This window comes from Pagrus major, chromosome 5 (genome assembly GCF_040436345.1).
Source record: "Pagrus major chromosome 5, Pma_NU_1.0".
NCBI classification, from domain to species: domain Eukaryota; kingdom Metazoa; phylum Chordata; class Actinopteri; order Spariformes; family Sparidae; genus Pagrus; species Pagrus major.
In genome coordinates this window covers 12,747,663-12,768,270 of record NC_133219.1, presented here as the reverse complement: position 1 = coordinate 12,768,270, position 20,608 = coordinate 12,747,663, and the positions used below count along the sequence as shown (strand labels likewise).

Below are 20,608 nucleotides of genomic sequence, written 5' to 3'. Positions count from 1 at the left end.
TCATTACAATTACAATAGGGTCCTCGCAGTTTCACTGCTCGGGCCCTAATTAAGTTGTTATCACGGGAAAACGGAGGAAATAAAACGTATGAATGCATGGCCCTTTAGGGCTTCCGTAATCAGACCTCCACCAGCAACGAATTTTCCCACTATGCATCCATGGCATCAATACACGGATTGTATTATAGCAGACATAATGAAGCAATCAAAGCCAAAACTGAATGCTAACTTCCTGTCATGTCACGATATTTTGTTCAGTATAATTTAATAATATAAACTACTGAACGAAGACTTTCTCCGCTTTGAACATGGTGGATCACACGGCCTGTAATGACCGCCACCTGGTGGTTATATCATGCAACTACATCGCCATTTTGGGAATTTTATTTAGAAATTCTTTACCGGAAATGGTATTCGTATATAAGTGATTCTGTCTTTACTATTCGAGCGGTTCTCGGCTCACCACTGCCATCCAGCGGCCAAGTGTACAATTACAGCTCTGTCCAATCTAATAGGCTTATCTCATTAACTGCATAAAAAAAGTTAATTATGTTTTCGCCGGCAGTATTACCAGGATATTATGTTAGCCTTAATACAACCAGACCTCCACCAGCAACGACTGTCTCTTAAAGTATTATTATAATAATATGAATCCTGAATCCTGAATCATGAATTTAAAACTCAAAGTATTCTGATTTCTGATTTTGATAATACACGGCAACAATACGGTGTGTACTCTTGTAATTGTAATTGCTGACTGAGACCACTAGGGGGCAGAAACAACTGACCAACGTTGACTCCACTGGCATTATTGTAGAATACAATACAAGCGGCATGCTGTTATAATTTTGTGGAAATGTATGTGTAAAATATTCCTTAAAATGATTTCTGTGCGTTGTACATTTTCTTAAAGAAAGGGCTGTTAAAGCGACAGACGGTACTGTATTATTGCCAGTGAGAACTCGCAGTTGTAGGTGCTAACTTTCACCGCTAGAGGGCAATACACATGCTTAGTCATGACCACCGTTGGCGCCGCTGAGGATCAAGGTAGACGCAGTAGCATACTAAAGCTTCCGGTTAAACCCTTTAAAAATAAAACTTTTGTCGAACCATCAGAATAATTCTTTTGAGCATAAATCCTGTCAGATTTTATTGTGGGTTTTCAGTATTCATTAGCTGCAGTGACGAGTAAACGAAACGAAGCGTTTGTTTGATATAATCATCAATCAAAACTATTTTTTCTAAAATAGATGTAGCACAAATGACTCGCATAATTTCGTTTTTAAGACCTTGTTTTAAAAAAAATGACAATAATTTGACCTTCTAAAATGCAAACCACGTTTTTTTTTTCAATTGTGCAGATTTCGTTAGTTTGTATTCAATCTACTGCTGCATCAACTTTTAAGGTAAGAAATAACTGGTTATATCCTTTCACAGCTCTGTGCACAGTGTGTCACCTTTAGTCCCAAACCGATCACTATCACTTTACTAAGATGCATGAAGTTACAAATGTCTCTGTGGAGGGTAAACTGCGGGATGCACTTTCACCTTTTGTTAAGCTGGAAACATCCGTCACCATGGGTAATGATACACAACGCTTCTCTATCTGCTGTCACTGTGTTAAATTGATGCAGGGACCCTGCAAATTAAATTCAAGTGAATGTCTTTTGCCAAATATGTGAGGATGTAGCAAGATGAAATGTGTTGTAGTGATTCTATGGAGTGACATAGGACTGGTGTTTAAGTCAGCACCAGTGCAGTCTGCTGTTAGAGTTTTATAGCATAGTTAATTTCTACTCAGAAGTGGATGAAGATGGCTCTTGATGGTAATCATTCAGTCCATTTATTTGGGTAACTCATTGTCACAAACGGCGTTCTAATGAAACATGAATCTTTATTACTTCATCCAGCATTACATCCGGTGCAAACACTGAGCAACATAACCAATGGTAGGTCAGTGGTCTTCACTATACATTTATTAATAGCAGTTTTTCTAGTTTCATTTTTATAACAAAGTGTTAAACAGGGGTGGAAAACATGTTTTACATTAAGAGTTTTTAAGTCAGTTGCCACATAGAATGACATGGCACAAACTGAAGCAAACTACATTTAAAAACCTCTCAAGGGCACAAGGAAAGAAACACAAAAGGAAGAAACGCAATGTGGTAAAAGGCTTCTTCCAAACTGGTAAATGCTTTGAGAAGGAAGGAAAAAAGAGAAGAGACCGCTCATAATGAGGTATGACTTTACAGTGCCAACTGAGGACCAAAAAGCATGAAAAAAACCGAGGACAGAAGCTTACATACGCTATTACAGAGTGCACATGCAGACATGTCAGCCAGAGCAACCAGAATTCAAATACTGGTTTTGTGTGGTAAACTTTAAGAAGATGTTCAATGAAGATCTCTTCTGAAATAAAATATTCAGTCCAAAGAAAGTACAAACAAGTATAAAAGAAAATAATTTAAGAAGAACAGAGAGGGAGTAAACATTCTCCATGAAAAAAATCTACTAAAAAGGGAAGGAAAACTATTTTCCTCCCGAGTTTTCTAATGAGACCATAGTGAGTGAACAGCCAGTTTTGTTAGGAGAGGGATCATTACAAATGCAATTCCTTGAGCCTGTTGGTACATCGGTTGGTTTATTTGCGTTTTCACAGCTGCTAGTGACAGCCCGAGTTGTGCCAAACATCTAGTGGTTACGCTTCTGTAGGTGCCACTTAAACCTCTTCAGCTTCCAGTCGTTAAAGAGCACGTGGCCTCTTCGGATTGATCTGCTTACTGGCTTGCTCCTCCTCTTGGAGTGTAGAGCGGAATGACTTCACTTTATCTGTTGAAGGAAGGGCGAAGAGGAAAAGACATAATCATAAAAAAGTGTCTGCTGGAGTAAGATGTATTGTCAGAAGTGTGTTTCTGTGCTTCAGCCATACCTCGGAGCTCAGTGAGGATTTCTATCTTCTGGTCCAGGATCTGTTCCAGTTGAGTGGCATACGACTCCACGTCATAATCTACCTCCTCTGTCATCTCCAGCAACACTTTTTCATCTTCCAGCCACCGGATGGACTCCTGCTCACAGAACACACACACAAGTGCACATTTAGTTTATCACGGCTAGAGATAAAAAATCCGCCAGCTGCACAGAAGAATCACTCTGAATTATTAAAAAAACAATACAGCTCTCTTATTATAATGAAGTAAAAAAATGATTGGTAATGTGTAGTAGTCAGCAAATATATTTTTGACAAATCAGAATACCTAATCAGAACTGTTGTATAACACACAACATGCTGTTCTTATTAAATGTTAACAATGTAAATCTCACTGTATTTGCATAACATCAGCCTCTGTCACCAAACAGTTGGGTCTGATGTGAAGTAAAATGTTCAGATATGATCAAAATTACGCATGGTGCAGCTAGAAACTGAGATTGATGAGTCAGAAATAACAGTAAAATGCATAGAATTCTGTCAAATAAGTTAAGGCCAACTCATTGCCTTTCCTGCACATGGTCTGATTATGCGTACTGTTGAGTGTAGTCACCCTCTAAAAGCCCATTCTGAGCCAGGAAAAGCCCTGAGTGTGGGTATATGGACATGAAAATGACAACAGGTGAGCTGCAGTATTTAAAGAGTCATGCATGTTATCTTCAGGGTTCCGACCTGGAAAACGGCTCGGTGGTCCTCCAGGACCTGCTCCTCCATCTCCACTAACTGAGACACGGCCTCGTGGAAGGTGAAGAGCTGGGGAGACACTTCCTCCTCCTGGGAGACATATTTACAGTGTTAACATGGCTTCAGTAGCAAGACAGAAATCTTTCCTGAGATCAGTGCTAAAATCTGGGTCCCTGTGGACATTACTGTTCACTTATACATAACGCCAATTCTTTTAAAGCTTAAAATACATTTCTGACTCCCTCACAGTCAGCAAGGTCAATGAGGTCATTGAAACCTGCCTATATTTTCTAGCGTTCCGAGAACTATTTTGATGGAAAACATGTTATGTGTCAAAACATTACACTCCTTTAACAGCAGGCTCATAATGTGTCTCCATGTGATGACAACAGTTTCGGGAAAGAAAGGGTCAAAGGGCATTATGTTTTCGTAGCACGTTGGCACTTTTCTATGTTTGAAATGGTCTATACTAAGATTGGTGATAGGCTCGTAATGTATCAGATCAGTCAAAAACATTTCAGTCTAGGGATTTTATCACTACATGCTGTATACTTAACAGAGCACACCCTGTGTACTTACATTCTGCTCACAGAGCAGTTTGAGGTCGTCTCTTTGTGGTGAGATACTGAGCCACTCGTCGTCCAATAGGTCCAGCTGGTTGACAGTGTGGATGTTGGGTCGACCTCCCTCCATCACTTGGTTGGGGTCCACTGTCAGCTCCTTCACCCTGCAGGGAAAAGACATTGAGTTGGTCAGGACTGATTCTTTCACAGCGCAGACCGTCTCTAAACATGGTGGCTGTTTAATAGGGGGAATGATGTTAACTGTGGGGTCAAAAACGTTCACAAATAGCACAAGGTGGTGGCATGACAGCAGTGACATCATGCATGGGGAAAGATGACTGTGTTGGCTCTGGAAAATTGTGAACTTTAGTATAATCCCTCTATTAGTTTAATCTCATTATGGGCATGTGAACTCAGAATGAAAGCGCAGTTTACCCTGTTCATTTGTGCAATGTAATACAATCCAATACATGCCGACCATAGGGATAATAATAAGGGCTGGGATCAGGATGGTTAAAGCTTGTGTTCAATGAGGCCTCGTAGACTTGATGAGGTTTTACTGCCGTGCACATGACCTCCAGGTACAGCTCAGATTAAGGACTATGTTCACTCAGAGTTGGCCCAAACAAAAGCCCATCATGGATACTTCAAATTAACACCTTTTTAGTGTCATTATTGGCTGCAAACAGCAGCTGTTTTTGTAGTTTTGAACCATCTTGTATTTATTTTGACTATTCACACCAAGTTTTCACAGTTGTCCCTGACATTCAGGCCTTACCACTGATGTTGTCACATAGAACAAACAAAAGACACACCCATATGGACAGAGCGATACATTGTTTGTTCTTCAGGAGTCAGCGAACAGAAAAAGGTTACGTCCACAGTTTAACCAAAGATAAGTGTGAAAGCACAAGTCAAAGCAGAGGAGGAGGATGAAAAGTGTCACATCATGCAGATGAAAAAAGGAAGACGAATAAGACGAAAATGGAGGTTCTCCACTGTGTTGATGAAGTGAATGACAACTGCTGAAATGACCATATGGACGTATATCAGAATGTAACAAATACCTGCAAGAAGCGCATGCAATGTGTGTTTTGTGTCTGTGAATGTGTGCAGTGCTGTGCTTTGGGGAGTGCTTGACCTGCTGGGAGAGGTAGCAGCAAAGTCATCGTACTCAAACGTATTGGTGGGTGAGTGGTCAGAGCGACTCCCCTGACCGCTCTGGGAGAAGGGGATGTCCGACGGACTAATCCCAAACTCCTTCACTCTACACAGCCGCACCAGCCACACCAGCGCACAGAGGAGGCAGAGGGCGGGAGAGAAGAGGGAAACAAAGCAGGAGAGAGAGAGGAGAGGGAATACAAGAGAGTCAGACAGAACTACTGAGAGTAGGCAGAGAAACTGACAATAACAACATTGGCATGGCTAATTTCTATAACAAATCCATTTGGGATTATAGTGGAATTACAGGAGCTACAAGTTCCTCATGAATTCTCATTGGTTATTGTAGCATCAAGGCATTGTCCAAATCACTATAGTGGGTCAGCATATTCCCACCTGTTGGCGTAACGTAGTGTGTTGAGGGTATTCTCACAGGATGTCATACCAGGAGAGATTGTTGCAATCTGTGCAGAGAAAGAGGAGATCATTCAAATAAATACCACCTGGAAGAGATGTGAAGACACAGACATTGGATATTAATCAAGGCAATGGACTGACCATGCATGTGCGTGAATTTTCCCCAATGAAGGAGTCTCTCAGGACCTGGGTGAGCTTGCTGGCTCTGAATGGAGTGTGGGGCTTGTTACGGCCAAGGGCCCGGATACACTCCTGAAACAAGAAATGCGGAGACACAATGTATGCTAAATAAAAATAAAAAAAAGCCTTTTAGAATCACTTTGTATTTTGTCTGTTCACAAACAAATAGGAAAACGAACTGAAGTTGCAGCTACAAGGCAGGCTAATATAAAGCTGCTGCCACTGCTGCCCACAAACCTTTAAGGCCAGCAGGCTTTTGTTGATCTCAGCTCCCTCCAGACGAGTTTGGCGGTCGGCACTCGATGTATCGGCCCCCCTCTCATTCCCTGCGAGGTCAATGAGGGAGAACTTGCCGTGCATCTTACCCTTCCTCCGAAGAATTATCTGGAATACAGCATGGCTGCGAGATGAGTGGGCGTTGGCCGACGTCTGCCCTGATGTTCTGGAAGTGAAATGAAGCAAATGTAAAGATGAACAAAGGGCAAACAAAGCTGAAGAGAGCGAGAACAGAACTACTGTAGCATAAAAAAATGCATGAATTTCCTTTATCTGTCATGAACATGGAATATGACCAGTGTGAGTGATTAACTCATTTAATGCAGAACAAAAATAACTACAAGTCTTTGGATTTCTGCACTGCAAACAACTACACTGACAAAGTTTCTGTAGTTATACCTGCAGCTGTTGCCCACTTCTATGAGTTTCAGGACATCCTCTGTGCACTTGACCTCCTTCTCCTGAAGCCCTACAACCTGCACTTGCTGTTTCCCGTCCTCCAGCACCCTCAGCTTAGCTTTACGATTCAGCAGGTCAAACACCTAACAATACATACACACAGTCAGCATTGGTTAATGTTTCATTTGGGGGGTGGGGGGGAATCAGAAACCAAACAAATGATTATATATTGCTTGCCTTTCCACTGTAGATTTCAAAGAAGGTTGCATACACTTGTAGATCTAACTTCTTGTAGTTGGGTTTCTTCAACATGAGAAATACATCCCGAGCTAAAGGAAAAGAGATAAGAAATCTAAACAATCCAGAGCAAACTAAACCCTTTATAATAATATAATCAGACATATTTTATGTGAAATTTACTCACTAAACATAACTCACTGACTTACCAGCTAATGCATAAACTCCTTTAGAGCAGTCTTGGTTCTTCCCAGAGAAATCTCCACCCATAGTCTAAAACACAGTACACAATACAATGTAGGTGAAGAGATATTTTCACATTACCCGGCGTATTTAAAAAAAGAGCAAAACTTTTAATAGGAACAATTAATTTTTGTTTCTGAAGAGGCCATTGCATGTAACTCACATGTGTTTTTCCACTGCCCGTCTGCCCATAGGCAAAGCAGGTGGCCATGCCCCTCTCAAAAATGGTCTCCACTAAAGGCCTGGCAGTGAACCTGCAGGATAAGACAGAACACACAATCATTTACTACTCTATACAAACAGGCTTTACCATGTAACCATTATGTGCAACAAGAAACATGGCAGTCACCAACTCAGTTCTGTTCAAACAATGCATTATCCTCATTATATTGACTAGTCTGGTGTTACTTCTAGTAGCACACGAAACCGCTCGGTTTGTTTGTTGATTTGTCGTCACAAACCTGTAAACCATCTCGTTAGTGGTGCTGTCATCAAAGGCGTAATCAAAGCGGAAGGTCTGGTTCTCCAGGTAGCGAGTGAGGTCCACTTTTTGTTTAGGTTCATGAACCATCACCACGTCCTTACTGGGGATGGTGATCACATCCAAATCCTTCATAGACAACTCTGGAATACAGCAGATTCAAGACTTTTAATCACAAAAATACTTTACATTTGAAACGGAATATGACACCGAAAAAAACACCTTACCTTTCTTGTTGAGTGGACGTTTCCTTACACAAACACATATTCTGTGTTCTTCAATCTGGACCGTGCAACAAAGAAGGACATCTTATTATAGCGTTGGTGAGGGTCAACATCTAACTATCAAGAGAGAAGGGGAAATATAGTCACTACTCACCAGATCTGCTGTTGTCAGGGGCCGGTAGTCTAGACTGGCTCGGAAATCTCGGATCATGTACATGATCTCATAGTTTGGGATGGTGGTATCCACCTCCTGAAAGAGGACAAGGAGAGACAAAGTGACAGAGTGAGGTGCAATCTTTTCCATCAAAAAGAAAATGATTCACATCCTTTAGTTTATCATCTCAGTGTCAAGAATGTACGGGCTTATCAAGATTCAATAAATATATTTTGTTAATTAGAAAGGAGAATGATATTAATGTACCTGAGCTCTCTTCTCCCTGAGCTCCTGTTGCTGAAGCCGACGCCTCTCTCTCTTCTCCTGCAGTTTCTCCACCTCCTTTACACAGTTCGACTTCCTCCTCGCTGCCATAAAGACAAGAGAAACAGTAACTCTACTGCCTTTCACAGGATACTGCCAATAGCCTTTCTTTGCATGAAAAAAAAGTCTCTTCCTCCTTCCAAACTGTTTCTTCTACTTCCTCAGGCTTTAGCAGTATCTTTCTCTCAGTGGCGTTTTCCTTTCCCTTGGTCTTCTTTCAAACAGAAGGGAGACCTTGGGCTATTTCCAACAAAACAGAGCAGTAATAGTGCTCATGCACAGACCAAGATGCAGTGGCTGGCACACAGTGCCTCCACTATAACACTAGCTGCTTTCTCTACATAACCAACAGAAGGCTTTTACAGTGTGTTCAAAACCTGCTCTTTTCATTCATCCCATCTATTTGCATCCTAAAACACAACTAGACTGGGGGGCTGCTAATACTAGCGCATGTGCTTTGGATTATTGCAATTACTTCAATAAAATTAGAGGTGGTTTCAAATCAAGTTTGATTAGAGAACTTATCCAATCAACCAGCAATCAACCAGGTTATGAAAAATCTCCCAGCCGAGCACACCCACAGATTAGTGTTGTTTCAGGTCAATAATAAACATATTAGTAATCATAATACCAGAACACAAGTTGGCAAACATATGAGTAAACACCACTTCTGACTCCTTGTGGAGTTCATAAAACACAATGTTATCTGATTAGCCTTGGCTTGCTACTACAGCCCCAGCCACCCACTGCAAAGCCTGTAATACAGTCCTGGGCTCCTGCTGGCTCCAGTCCCTGAGAACCCAGACTATCAGAGCAAAGGGATTAATAATCTGCTCTAATCTGGGAGGAGAAGATGAGCTGGGTGAGCACCAGGACAAGCAGTATAAGTGGGATGCAGAACCACCAATACTTGTGGGTCTCACAGGCTGTCAGTGGGGGAGCTGAGGGGTGGGGGGAAAGGCATTTCCCTCCTCCTTTTAGCTCCTCAAATGACAATGAGCAATTGGAATGAATGGAGGGTAACGAAAAAGGTTATTTTTGCCGTCTGTGCCTTGAGGAAATGCACAGTGCCACAGGCTTTTCCACGTGTGTGACTCAGCAGAAATCAGACAGGGAAAAGACAGCGCAGTCCAACAGCAGCACAAATGGGCTTTTTTTACTCCCGGTCTAATACCCAGAAAGCCTGTCTGCTGGATGGATTGCATTTGAGCTACTTCACCAACACACTACAGCTCTGAATAGTATCTGGCAGACATGATGGGTGTACAGTCTTCTCTTAAGACTAGAGGACTCTCAGTTTTTATTGGGAACTCTATTAGAATCATCAAAAAGCATTGAGGGCAGGGGAAACATGCAAGTGATACATACAAAGCTGTCCACACTCCTTTCTGGATATCGGCTGATGTGAGGATTCTGTGATAAACATGTGGTCAACAGAAACATGAGACATGAAAAGTTATGATAAAATTTCTGTTTTTTGAAGATGGCCTCTATTAATCGATCAGAACTACTGGAAAGGTTAAAAAGTGAAGCATCTTTCACTATTCATTTGATAACATTAAAAAAGATTATATCTAGATTTTGCATTTACGCCTGTGGAGGGTTAGTAAACTTGCGGTCAACTGGATACAACTGCCTCCCTAAAAATATTACTTTCTTGAGAAAGATCACAGTGTAGGTCAATGATAAAACACGGCCTTGTTTTGATCATGTTACCATTCTGCAGTTGCTGTTGTGTCTGAGCTTGAGTGAGCTGTGCAGGCTGTTGGGCTGGAGGTGGTGGTGCCGGCTCTGGCTGCTGAGGTTGCGGGGGTCTGGCCCGGGTCGGAACCACTACAAACACAAAACCACATAGATGAAGAAAGAGACCTTTTGACTCACATGCAGCTTACATATCACTGTTGAGCTTAGTATTTAAACGGAACCGGCTGTTTGCAAGTCTTTAATTCAACTTACCTAACCTAAATTTAAATCATGATCTCTTTTTTTATTGGCTGGAGTATTTTGTCCAAAACATTTATATCAGCAAGGGCGAGCTAAATAACAGAAACATCTCTCTGTATAAAACAATACAATTTAATGCACACTGCAAACCACCAAAGTTGAATCAACATCTTTCTGATGTTTCAACAAAACCTGAACGTTATTGTAACCTTCATAAGGAAGGATTAATTGCAGGACTGTTACTTAGATTGCATTCATTTTAGCTAGGTGTACCAAATAAACTGGAAAATTAGTGTATATAACAGTTTACTGCATTCATCAATCATAATATTATAGAAGATTGTGACGCAACAGGTTTAATTTGTGTGAGTTATAGTAAAGGAGTACTATAGTACTAGTACTAGTATACTAGAGTAGTATAGAAGGTCAGACTAATTTGATAATATTGCTTGCTGATGTGTTTTGCATGTATTGAGCATTGTGTTTCTTTATGATTTCTAAGTTAATTTCAAGATTCAATAGTAACAAATTATGAGAAAGTAATTTAACAATTCCCAGAGAAATGCATGAAACAAACCTCTATTGTCCCTGGACGGAGTGTCATTCTTAGTGGGTGCAATTGTCCGACGGTTCTGCAAGAAAAAAACATAAGCTACAGTAAGATATTCTTGGATAAAAGACTGACTAACTGGGATTAAGTAATTCCTAGTTTATCTTTAATATATTCCACAGTTGCTCAAGAACTAAAAAAAGAAAATACATCCTTTTTTTCCATTCAGTTTTTAACCTCTCCCACTGTTATGTAGAGATACAGAAATAGACAAAGCCTGAGAGCCAGATTAGTGTAGATTAGTACAGAGGCCTTCTTTATTAACACCAATGTCTTTGATGACACTGCCAATGCACAAATCCTAAAGTATTTTAAAAAAACTTAATTATGTGAATAGTCCTTGACCAAATCACCAAAGGCTGTAACTCTTTTTTTGAGGATGATTGCTGGACATGTTTTATATGTTGAAAACTAAAAAGAAAATTGTACTTTATTGCAGGTTAAATCACAGCTACAATGTTAATCAAAAATAACCTTAGTGTTTACATGACAATATGGCCTGAAACTACTGTGCACCATACACATTGTACTTAACACGACCAATTAGTTTGTTACCTAGAAGGATCCAGGTTCTATATTAAGGTGCAACAAGCTACAAGCTTCAAGCTTCATCTACTTGAGCAAGTCTGAGTACTTTAGATTCACTCAGGCTATAATGTGAATGAAGGATGTAGAATGAAGGAAGCGAATCAAAAGAAAAAGACAAGTATTTTGTTTATATCTCTTTTTCCAAATCACATCACACAGATGTGTTGCAGTCATTTCCAGATATACTGGTACTCACCTTTGCAATTTTGTTGACCTTAACACATGTGGGCGTAGGTGGGGGTGGAGTCTCTGGACTAGGGGCAATTTCCTCATCTGGAGCCACATCTGGGTTAAGTGCAAATATACTCTCCAAGTCAATCTGTCCAAAAGACACATATCAACTGATCAATCATATGTTACTGACCAAATGTGTCACTAACAAAAAATAAACATTCAATATGAAAAAGTCTGTGATTTTTATCTGAAGCATTACGTTGTACATCACTGACGTCCCGTTTCATGTCTCAAAGGCACCAGAAACAGCTCTAACAGAGGAGAAAACAACAATAGACCAAGCCCCCAGGAGTGGCACCAGGCACTGAAGCCAGTTTTCATAGTGCCCAAACCGTGTAATTACAACATCACGTGATGCACTGCGGCCCAAAAAGACTTTCCCATAAGCGCCACAACACCTGCAAAATGACTCGTTTCACTATCATAAATACTGTCTAATAACACTTGCAAAGTCTAGAAGAACTGCACAATGAAATTATTTTATCCTCATTCAAGTTAGCCGGGTGCTAAACTGGAAGTTAGTCGGCTCAGTCGGCAATCCAGGTATTTTCATAGCCGGGAAGTTGAGCTTTTTTGGTACCACTGAGCAGCTTTCATAGGAATGAACAGTGCTCCACCTCCAACACTGTGTCCAGTAATCACAAATTCCTTCCTTATTTACATGCGACCATCGGATGTTGATAATGCGTCATCACTTTGCGCAGCGGAATTCAGCTATTCACCCGGGTCTTATGTTTAGACATCAACACCAATGCCTTGAGACTTCACTTGGACTTTGACCTGAATGACCTGATGACCCCAAAGGCCAGAGATTAAAAGGATGCTTACATTTGTACATCGTGTGTGCATGCTCATCAGTGAGCAACAAAGTGATTGTTACCATTCCATTACATTGTAACTGACATGAATTAGTGACAATGTAAATACCATTACTGAGTGAATTGCTCTTTTTACATTGTCTCAATAAGATAGGCCCATATATAAGTGGCTTTAATACAGCAAATATATGGTATACAGCATATTTAAATAAATACAATGGGGCTTCAGTGCTGGGAAGTGGGCTATATTGATAAGTATGCACTGTTTGAGACATATGACCAGAGTTACCAGCCGTGTTAGCTCATGCACATCGGTGTACAGAGGGTGAAGTCTGGTGGGACTGTAATACATGCAGACTGGATGGCCTGAATGTCTTTGGATAATAGTATAATAATTGCTGTGGAAAATAAAAGCACATGCTGGCGCCACTGATGCTTTGGGTGGTAATAAATGGTGGTTTACCTCTTTCCCTTTTGTATCTCCATTTTCTATCCACTCCACTGTGACACTTTCGTTGTCCTCATTCAGTGAGGTCACCATTGCCTGGTGGATACGTCCTGTAAAAGTTTCATAGACAGGGAAAACGCAAACATCAGATATGCAGGTTAACATCAAAAAGTGAAGACAGTGCTTACAAAGGCCCAACCCAGGGCCCAGACTCATCAAGGGCCTTTGCAAGTTTGGTCAATCAATAATGGCGCCAATATTTTAACTGTTCAGCCTATAAGTAGAATGATAATGACCTTGCATGTGCAAGTTTTAGTACTGAAAAACAGATAATTACGAATAATTAAATATATGTTAATACAAATGTACACACACACAAGCTAACATAAAATGGATTTCACTAATACTTTAGCTAGCGCATTAGCAAGGTAATGTAATTAGAAGGGTAAATAGGCCTAATTACCACAGCCTGATAAGATCTGTGCCTAGTGCTGCAAAATTAGAACTGTTTTAAATACGGAAATGCAGCAAGGTTGGAAAAACCTGAAAAGAGTTGTGTCCTGTAAAATGATATTTGATGTTTTGTCAATTGTTCATATTTCAAGCTGCAGTGTCACTGTTGGTCGAAGGCCTGTGCATCTTCTTACATTTTAGCTCTCAGTTTATCTTACTTATTTTGTGTAAGACAACATCAACACATAAAGGGCAGGGTGGTGATTCAATATTATTGTTTATCAGCTTTTAGCGTAGGCGTTTCACAATGATTTGTATGATATGTTTTCCATAATGACTTTATTATCTTTTAATACATAGCTATTGTTCAAAGTAATATTTTTTTCAAAGCTGCTCTGTCATAGAAAACAAAAAAACAAAACAAGACTGGAACTTGGATTTGGTCACTTCTAATAAAAATAGTGGACCACAGGTCATTGCTTTGACAGTTGAATATATACATCCGTATCTAAAATACTTCAGGCATACCACATGGTCATAAAAACTACAGCACTGAAAAAAGATGAAAACAGCTCAGAACACAGCAGTGTTGAATGATGCCCTAGTAAACTAAATTCCAATTTATTTTGATATTTTATCAGTACACAATTGCTTCCTTTAAGTTTCAAATGAAACCAAGGCAAAACATTGAGTTAATCTTAGTAAGAACTGACTATGAGGGTGATAATGACCCGTTGGTGAGAATCACTGATAAAAGAGACAAGCACAGCTGCTGCTAGACTGCTTCTCTCTGCCTATCTGTCGGCAGTGTAATAATACCGGCTGTAAAGAGCCTGCTCAGCCCTCCCATCTTTGTCTATGTGGATCTGACTGTATGCTGCAAATTCCCAGCACAGTCCAGGGAAACACCATGTTCATCTATGCATTATTCAAAGACTTACAGGGAACTAGCAAGCAAAGATGCTTTTAGTGTTCTCTCAACTGCTGAACATTTCTGTTTTCACTGACATTACACTGTATGTAAATGCAGCAATAACTTAAACATTTTGCATACATAAAACATCTGTGATATACAGGTATATACCACTGCCATAAAAACTTAATGAACAATAATGACAACCTTTAAAGCCAACCCTTCCCTCATGCCTCTATTAATGAGCGAGGTCCTCATAAATATCTATGTTATTGGTGGCGCCAGAGCTCATACTGACAGCGACAAACTTTTGACCAATTTAGTTTTGTGAAAAAGTAAAGTAGTGGAAATATTTATACATTATGTCACGGTCATATACAAGTAAGCGGCTCCTCACACCAAGACGCGTCACAGGAAATGCATCACAAGCAAAACAATTGTTTACCTATGAGATATATATAGATTATATATATATATATATATAGATTATATATATATATATATATAGATTATATATATATATATATATAGATTATATATATATATATATAGATTATATATATATATATATAGATTATATATATATATATATAGATTATATATAGATTATATATAGATTATATATATATATATATATATATATATATATATATATATATATATATATATATATATATATATATATATATATATATATATATATAGAGCGCCTGACGTGCGCTCCTCTCTTTTGCCGCGCTTAGCATTTTTCTACCAGTTTTTAAACGGCGACATATTTTCAACTTTCAAGTCACACTGCTTTTTTCATTAATCACATATGATGGACAGTTGCGTACACAGCAGAGCTCCACAGACACACCATGCCAGTTTGCCCACAGACGCTTTTACAAGGTGTTTTTGAAGCGAACAGTGAGTTTCTGTGTGATGTGGGCTCAAGCCTTGAAGCCTTGATCATATGATTCCGAGCATTTTCATATTTAAACCATTAAATCACCCCTTGTGCATGAGGACATCTGTATTTGTTATGTTTCTCCGCTTATTTAATCAAGCTTGTCTTTAATTTATCACCTGTCTGAGACTGACTGTGCGTGTCACTCTTTTTAGTGCATTTAGTTACTACTATGTGGACATCTGCAAGGTCTGCATTGAGGAAAAACAGCCAGACGCGGTTGAACTGGGACACATGGTAGGATACAAAAAACCTTGGCAACAGCGAAGGCGACTTAAGGAAAGTGTTGAGAGCATGCCATGTTGCAAAAGTGACAGCAGGACAGGATTTATGGGGACAGCAAGGGTCAGACTAGGCCCACCATAATCACTGTTGGTCCTTCTAATAGCTTTTTGCCTGCAATAAAATTAGAAAGAAAAAGGAAAAAATGTGACCAACACTGGATAATGCTAGGGGTCATGCTTGAGACCACAGCCTTCCTCTGTTGGGTTTGTACAACTCAATTCAACAACGTGCTGTCTAAGTAACTGCAGAGCAGAGCAACACTTCCTGTAAACCACTTCTGTCTGTAGAAACGTTTTGGTACATGACATAACAACTAGTAAAGCTGCAAAGTTTGTTCAAATATATGATCTGAAACACTTTCATACCCTAAATACACACGTTGTAGTTTTGCCCTTTCCAATGGAAATCACAGAAGACACAATCAAATTACACAATCAAATTACAACAGAAAACCAGCTTGACAGATAAAAATGTTACATTAAGTGAGCCGATTCTCCCAATTCTACCTACTTAGTAAGATGTTTGTTGTATCAACCAGCACACAGCAGCATTCATACTGTATGTTGACAGCACTTCATCTCAGCTGTTAACATAAAACAGAGTGTCTTAACATAATGACACAGATGAGTGTGAATGCTAGCAGAGGTACAACCTGGCAGATATTACACCAAAATACTGGCCAAAATACTGGGGTTAAGACACGACAATGCCAAATATATAGATTAAATCTCCATGAAAAGGCGTTCAAAACAAGTTTTTGAATGCTGCTTGTGGAAATGTATATTTAGCAATGGCACAGCCCATATATCCTGAGAATGGAGGCCAGAGCCACAGCAACACCATATACAACAAGGGGCATGTATGGGGCCCATCTAACCTGTTGCAGTCAGAAGACTAGAGGCCATGGGACACAAAAGCGAGCTCCACTCTTCACCAAGACAGCGTTTTTTGAAAATTGAAACTGTATCTATTGTTATTATTAATTAAACTACCAATCATTTTTCTATGAATCGTTTAGTCTACGAAACGTATTGAATAATGACTGGAGTCCAAGCTCAAAGTATAGCTACAGCTATACCTAGGTATATATTTATACTTTATAAAATTATTTTTAAAAAACTTTGTAAAAAGTATAAAAGACTAATATTTGGTGCTTGTAATTGATAAGTGACCCAGATTATTAATCAGTGATCAAATTGGGATACCTTTCTGTCGAGCAACTAATTCCATCATCATCAATCATTAATTGTTTCATTATAAGCAAAGCACTCAGATGATATAAGGGCACAGCATCTGTACTGTGGCACTGACAATCTTCAAGATCCAGACACACCTTTCTAATGACTGAAACATTCATCATAGAAATCAGTTAGGTGTAATGGCTTCCTGTCTACCTCTATTACACACATTCTATTCATATACCTAGTTATATGAGCTGAAATGCTAATTCACATAATGGCTTGTCTTACAGCAGTTATAGGCTGGATTTCTGTAGCTTAATTCACTGTCCATCGTGTCCCACTTTTATACTAAAACCTGGCTGGATGGGTATGCTGACACCTCCCAGTAGTTGAAGGAGCTTAAGAGGGGGTGCTTCAGGCTCTGCTAAGCCTGAGGAAAAAACAAAGCCTTAGAGACATCAGTTTCACTACAAAACCAGAGGACCCCATTGATGAAAATGTGTCAACATTGTGCAGATTGAGAAAAATGATGCTGTTCATAGCCACTAAGCTGGTAGGTGGCATCTTGCACTCTATATTAAGAGACACTACAATAGTAGGAATGTTACAAACAGGGATATTGACATACAAATCGTAGGGTTGAGGAAAGGATGATAAAGTGAACACTAACTTCAGGTCTATTGAACAGCACAATAATTCTCTACGAGATCTTGCTCTTATTGGATCCGTCTGTGAACGGAGGAAAAAAAGCACAGAGGGAGTGAGAGAGTCCTGGCAAAATTGAGGGAGCTGGCTGCAACAGATGGGGTGGTGGCTAATGGCCTGAATCTGGCTTGAATCTGAACCAGCCGTACCACCAACCCCCCAGAGAGAGGGCAATCCCTGCTCTGGATGCAACATCAACCAGCAGAGAACTGGACAGACAGAACCCCATCCCGCTATAGGCCCACTGAGTGTTTCTTTCAAGTCACACCTCTGATCTGACGGTACTGGTAACAGTATAATAAATAAAGCTTAAAGGTGATGAGCCTGGGGACAGTATCATCAACAACAACCAACTCAACAGTAAAACACACCATTGCCACAAGCTCACTTGCCACAGTTAATTTTCAATCAACTCCTTTATACAAAAGAGTATTTGTTGTTCAAAGCTTTATTACAAAACATTGTCGCTGGGTGTAGCCTAATCCATGAAGGGCCAGCAGAAATGGCATAAACCTTTCAGTCATCTTTGGCTGCCTGGCCCTGAAGCAATTCTCTACAACTACACAGGGCAGGGACAATAAAGATGACATTTACATAGAGAAGAGTCATACAACAAGCTTCTCCCTCTGTCAACTTCTCTGTTAACCCTTCAAAAAAAATTAGGCTGAAGTGTGTGAAGTGTTATACCAGTCTCTTCCTGCTGGAAGTTTACAGAATGCAGCACTTCTGTAATAAGCACAGAGCTGTCATCGGCATTTTATACACTGCTGTTTGTTTGACTTCATGCTAAAGTTACCTTTGTTAAAATGAAATCTAATTTCCTCATTTTAAGAGGTGATCTTATCAAAGAGAGTTTCTAAAACCCAAATCATTAACACTACCACAGTAATTAGCTACTAAAATTTTGGGATACGTTGATCTTTGGTGTTATCAATACAGAGCATGTCAAATTTACAACAAGCTCAAAATAAATCTTGATCCTTGATTTTCGACTATTACAATTAGGTTTCCATAACAACCAACGTTTGTTAAGTTAGCTCAATGAACATTTTATGTTAGCTAATAACCGGAATAAGATGAATTAGCTGTTACATATAAAATGAAATACCGCCAAAGAACAAACTACTCGTTAACTAAATGTATCTTGGTTAGGTTTCACTACAGCATTACTGTTAAAATAAAGCCGGTAACATTAGCTAGCAATGGCCGTTTAGCTAATCACAAGCTAATGCTGCTCACTATCGAACTAATGTTAATGATAGCTTGGTTAGCAATTTAGCTAGCTTAGCTAAATTTGAACTCCTTGTTAGTACACATCTTTTACGTTATACAGTGGCGCCAACATCAGTGTTTTAGCTTTGTTAATTGCCATTTGAAAGCATCTGTTGTTAACTAACGATTAATTAACATCTAACGGCAAATGCCTTTTGAATTCGCATAGAGGCTAGCTAACAAAGGTAATAGCTCATTCAAAGGCTTTGGCCATGTTGGAGCACTCCACCCTGACAGCTAATATCAACGTTATCGTGCAGCTAACGCGAACGTTACGCCCTGTAGCCAGGAACAACGGTTGCTGTATTCAACAGCACCGCAGCAACAAAGATCCCCAAACAACTTAACGCTAATGTTACACAGTACGACGGGGAAGAATAGACACAGTGAAACTTACCATCACTGCGCTTTATCTCCACATAAGTACCAACGACAATTTTCCCAAAACTCGACGCCATTCTACATTACTTAGACAGTATACAGAAACAAGACTACGGACTTATTATGTGCCGGCTCGATGCAGCTTCTTGTGTTTGGCAGTCTTTGGTAGATGCAGGGAACAGAATGAGCTAGCATTACGTAGCTACCAAGAATAGCAAAGTATTTCCGGACCGACACTTTTCAAAATAAAATCAGCCAAAATTCGATCAGAATCATTGCTTGGATGAAAACCATGAAACCATAAGATAGATCTTGTGTTTGGCGTTTTCAGACTGATTAGATCTTGTAGTTTCATCTGACTCTTTGTGGCGGTATTAGATTTTTTATATGCAGGTAGGCATGTCACTACACAAAACGAAAGTGTCCCAAAAATGACAGAAAATCCAGTTAATTTGAAACAGACAATAATAAAATAGGCCTATCAAGTAAATCCTACTGCGTTTGATCGTCTTTGAAAGGACAGTCTGGTACCTGTGAATTTCATACATTCAGACTGGGGAGTAGCCCCCACAGAGCCACTGCCACACTGGGGCAGTTAAGGAGTGCAACTAAATTGAATAAATCTGATTTATGTAGGGAAAATAAATAAAAAAGAGTTTTCTGATACTCTTATGCTGGCCTTTGGTTTTCCAAAATTCAACTGACTTTTTAATTAGTTGCTTCCCCTGCAATTTTTAATGATTGATGATCATCACTGTGTTTTTAGGTCTAGAAGGGGGTATACCTGAAAAACTCAGCTACTTCACTAATCCAACTTTAATAGTGTACTTTAATCCATCTCACTGTAGTGGTTGGATTATGCCACCTGGTGGCATCAGTCTCTAAAGGTCCACATAGGCTACATACAGCCCAAGCTCCCTAAAGCACTCCTTTCCTCCTATAATGTAAAAGGGACAGTTTTGGTGAAATTATTTTGGCCACTGTCCAAATATTTGAGGTCCTATTTACAGTATACATACTATTACTTTGAGCGTGCATGTGTGTGTGTGTGTGTGTGTGTGCATGTGTGTGTGTGTGTGTGTGTGTGTGTGTACGTGTGTGTGTGTCATTATAACTACACTTGGTGTGTGGTAAGAGGAAGTGAGGAGACGACGTGGTACCCCAATTTATTTCACTGAGGACATATGAACACAGTGTTTGAAAAAAGTTAAATTAAATATCACACTAAATCAATAAAATATTAAAATACACAATGGCCAAAGCAGAGGCCAATTGAAAGGTTTAATCAATTCCTACATATTTCCCTAGTTTAGACTGTATTGCGATCCTTTTCACTTCCACCTGTCCTGTTGACCTGGCGATGACTGCAGACAGACATTTGCTACATTTGATAAGGTATCTGTTCCTATGACTTGACAATGCCCAAACAACACCAGTGCAGTTCATCATAAAATGGCACATGACAACTATGGCAATGATTGGTGAAAATAAAACTTTC

At 39.6% G+C, this 20,608-nt stretch overlaps 1 protein-coding gene across 2 annotated transcripts; it reads right to left on the bottom strand.

Annotated features, from left to right (window-relative positions):
• Positions 1–1,874: 1,874 nt before the first annotated feature.
• kif2a (kinesin family member 2a) lies at positions 1,875–19,295 on the bottom strand. 2 transcript variants are annotated; one of them, XM_073466422.1, is made up of 21 exons: positions 19,127–19,270; positions 12,987–13,081; positions 11,668–11,790; positions 10,851–10,905; positions 10,046–10,162; positions 8,273–8,373; positions 8,006–8,101; positions 7,855–7,909; positions 7,608–7,770; positions 7,310–7,400; positions 7,113–7,176; positions 6,904–6,995; positions 6,667–6,809; positions 6,229–6,433; positions 5,953–6,063; positions 5,791–5,858; positions 5,375–5,500; positions 4,250–4,397; positions 3,659–3,760; positions 2,930–3,065; positions 2,647–2,829 (listed from the first exon to the last, which is right to left on the bottom strand). In XM_073466422.1, exons 1-21 carry the CDS (start codon positions 19,185–19,187, stop codon positions 2,744–2,746), a joined length of 2,238 nt encoding a protein of 745 aa, XP_073322523.1. In that variant the 5' UTR covers positions 19,188–19,270; the 3' UTR covers positions 2,647–2,743. The 2 variants fall into 2 exon arrangements, with proteins under 2 accessions (XP_073322524.1, XP_073322523.1); XM_073466423.1 differs by lacking the exon at positions 5,375–5,500 and having other exon boundaries at positions 1,875–2,829; positions 19,127–19,295.
• Positions 19,296–20,608: the final 1,313 nt, after the last annotated feature.